Source organism: Micromys minutus (assembly GCF_963924665.1).
Source record: "Micromys minutus genome assembly, chromosome: 30".
NCBI lineage: Eukaryota > Metazoa > Chordata > Mammalia > Rodentia > Muridae > Micromys > Micromys minutus.
In genome coordinates, this window is record NC_137965.1 from 27,809,477 (window position 1) to 27,812,117 (window position 2,641).

General features: G+C 45.6%; 1 protein-coding gene across 1 annotated transcript; it reads left to right on the plus strand.

Annotated features, from left to right (window-relative positions):
* Nucleotides 1-858: 858 nt before the first annotated feature.
* On the plus strand, nucleotides 859-1,817 carry LOC308439919 (large ribosomal subunit protein uL18-like; the record flags this gene model as incomplete). Its single annotated transcript, XM_080941865.1, has 1 exon — nucleotides 859-1,817. The coding sequence occupies exon 1, from the start codon at nucleotides 924-926 to the stop codon at nucleotides 1,815-1,817; it is 894 nt and encodes a 297-aa protein (XP_080797991.1). The 5' UTR covers nucleotides 859-923.
* Nucleotides 1,818-2,641: the final 824 nt, after the last annotated feature.

Sequence of the window (2,641 nt, forward strand, 5' to 3'; positions counted from 1 at the left end):
ATCATCAGCCTTGTCTCTGTGTTCCACTGCAGCCCATACCATGTCAGCCCGTGTCAGCTGGGCTGACACATGACATGAGTTGAGCAAGAACTATCTGTCACAGAACTGTGAGCTGAGCACCAGTCCCTTCCTCCCACTCAAAGCTCTGGCATAACCATTGTGGCTAAAGCATGGACTTGAGGGAGTCACGGAACCTACAGAATATACTGGGCATTTCTATTGAAAGTATTTTGTACGGCAGTACATCTTAAAATTTGCACAGTAAGAATGTGGCTCTGTTGATAGGATATTTACCAAGCATGTCTGAGGCCCTAGCTCTGCTCCCTACTGCATAAACCAGGTTTGATGATGAAAACCTATAACCTCAGCACGTGGGAAGGGGTGAAGGCAGGACCACCATAATACAAATAATTTTCCACTACATAATGACTTTTCAGTTAGCCTGGGCTAGAAACTCTATTCTACACAACACAAGCAAGTAAAACAAAGCAAAACAAAAAAATCACTATGGGTCAGGACATACTGCACAATTTTAATTTCAGGTTGGGAGGCACAGGCAGCTGTTTTTATGAATTTGAGGCCAGTGTGCATGCATCTTGGTCTGTATAGCATGTTCCAGGCCAGCCAGGAAGACATAGAAAGACCCTATCTAAAAACCAAAAGCATCTGTGTAGGTAGCCTGTGTTCATGATCTCGGCATAGATAAGGGAAACAGAAAAATTGTGAGGTCACACACACACACACACACACACACACACACACACACACACACACACACAGGGATGTACCACCGATCATGAATGGAGATCTGTAGATTTAAATTTTCAAAACCTATTTTAATAAGGGTTCGTACTTTTTCCCCCTAGCGCGGCCGACTCTGCAGGTCTGCGTGGAGCCGCGGTTGCGGGTCTCTGTTCCGCAGGATGGGGTTCGTGAAAGTTGTCAAGAATAAGGCCTACTTTAAAAGATACCAAGTGAGATTTAGAAGGCGGCGAGAGGGTAAAACTGACTACTATGCACGAAAAAGATTGGTGATCCAGGACAAGAATAAGTACAACACACCCAAATACAGGATGATCGTTCGTGTAACAAACAGGGATGTCATCTGCCAGATTGCATACGCCCGCATAGAAGGGGATATGATCGTCTGCGCAGCATATGCACATGAACTTCCCAAGTACGGTGTGAAAGTCGGCCTGACGAACTATGCCGCAGCCTATTGCACTGGCCTGCTGCTGGCCCGCAGGCTTCTGAACAGGTTCGGCGTGGACAAGCTCTATGAAGGCCAGGTGGAGGTGACGGGAGACGAATACAACGTGGAGAGCATTGACGGCCAGCCTGGAGCCTTCACTTGCTATTTGGATGCAGGTCTTGCCCGAACTACAACCGGCAACAAAGTTTTTGGGGCCCTGAAGGGAGCTGTGGATGGAGGCTTGTCTATTCCTCATAGTACCAAACGATTCCCTGGTTATGACTCTGAAAGTAAGGAGTTCCATGCAGAGGTACATCGGAAGCACATCATGGGTCAGAATGTGGCAGACTACATGTGCTACCTAATGGAGGAAGATGAAGATGCGTATAAGAAACAGTTCTCTCAATACATCAAGAACAACGTAACTCCAGACATGATGGAGGAGATGTATGAGAAAGCTCATGCTGCTATCAGAGAGAATCCAGTCTATGAGAAGAAGCCCAAGAGAGAAGTGAAGAAGAAGAGGTGGAATCGTCCCAAAATGTCTCTTGCCCAGAAGAAAGACCGGGTTGCTCAGAAGAAGGCAAGCTTCCTCAGAGCTCAGGAACGGGCTGCTGAAAGCTAAAAGTTCTCTATGAAGATTTTTTCATAAAGACAATAAACATATTGATCAAGCAAAAAAATAAAAATTAAAAAAATAAGGGTTCGTAAATGCTTCAAGCCATCTTCTCTCTCCTGTCCAAAGATATGGGAAGAAAAAAGGTTAATAGGACAGGGGGATGTGAACTTGTTTAGAAGTAGTTCTTTAGAACGATTCCGATCGTCATTGTCAGGATACCAACAGTCCAGTTCAGTAGTGTGTCCAAACACAAAGCAGCATCGGGGCATAAACATCCAGGCCTCCGCCTAATGGGCACATCAGTGGTAGCTGCCAGAATCAGCCAGAAGAATCTTAACGCAGAAAAAGCAGGAGAAATGAAGTGTTGCATGTCTCACGGTACAAGCACACCACCACTGTTGGGTCCTACTTACACTCTTCCCAAACAGCACTCGTGTCCTCTCGTGTGTCTGCTTCAGCACAACATCACATGATCCAACTAGAAATTTCTACTTCAGAGGTTGGAGGACAGTTTTTACCAGTCAATTCTCTCTTTCCATTATACCGCACCCAGGGATGGAACTCAGAACATCAGGCTTGGCAACAAATCTTCTCTCATGAAGTCATCTCACTAGCCCTAAATCGATGCATTTTCTGAATATTTGAAACATCTATCATTCTCTAACATTGCAGGTTGTCTGAGGCCAGGGCAGAGCTAACTACCTTCACCATGCTGTAAGGTACACTTCATACTTTAGCCTTCTCTCTGGGAATCCAAAGCTTCTGTGCCAGGCCCAGAGCACTGCACAATGTTCTTCTTTGGCTGACAACCTTCATTCATTTACTCCTCT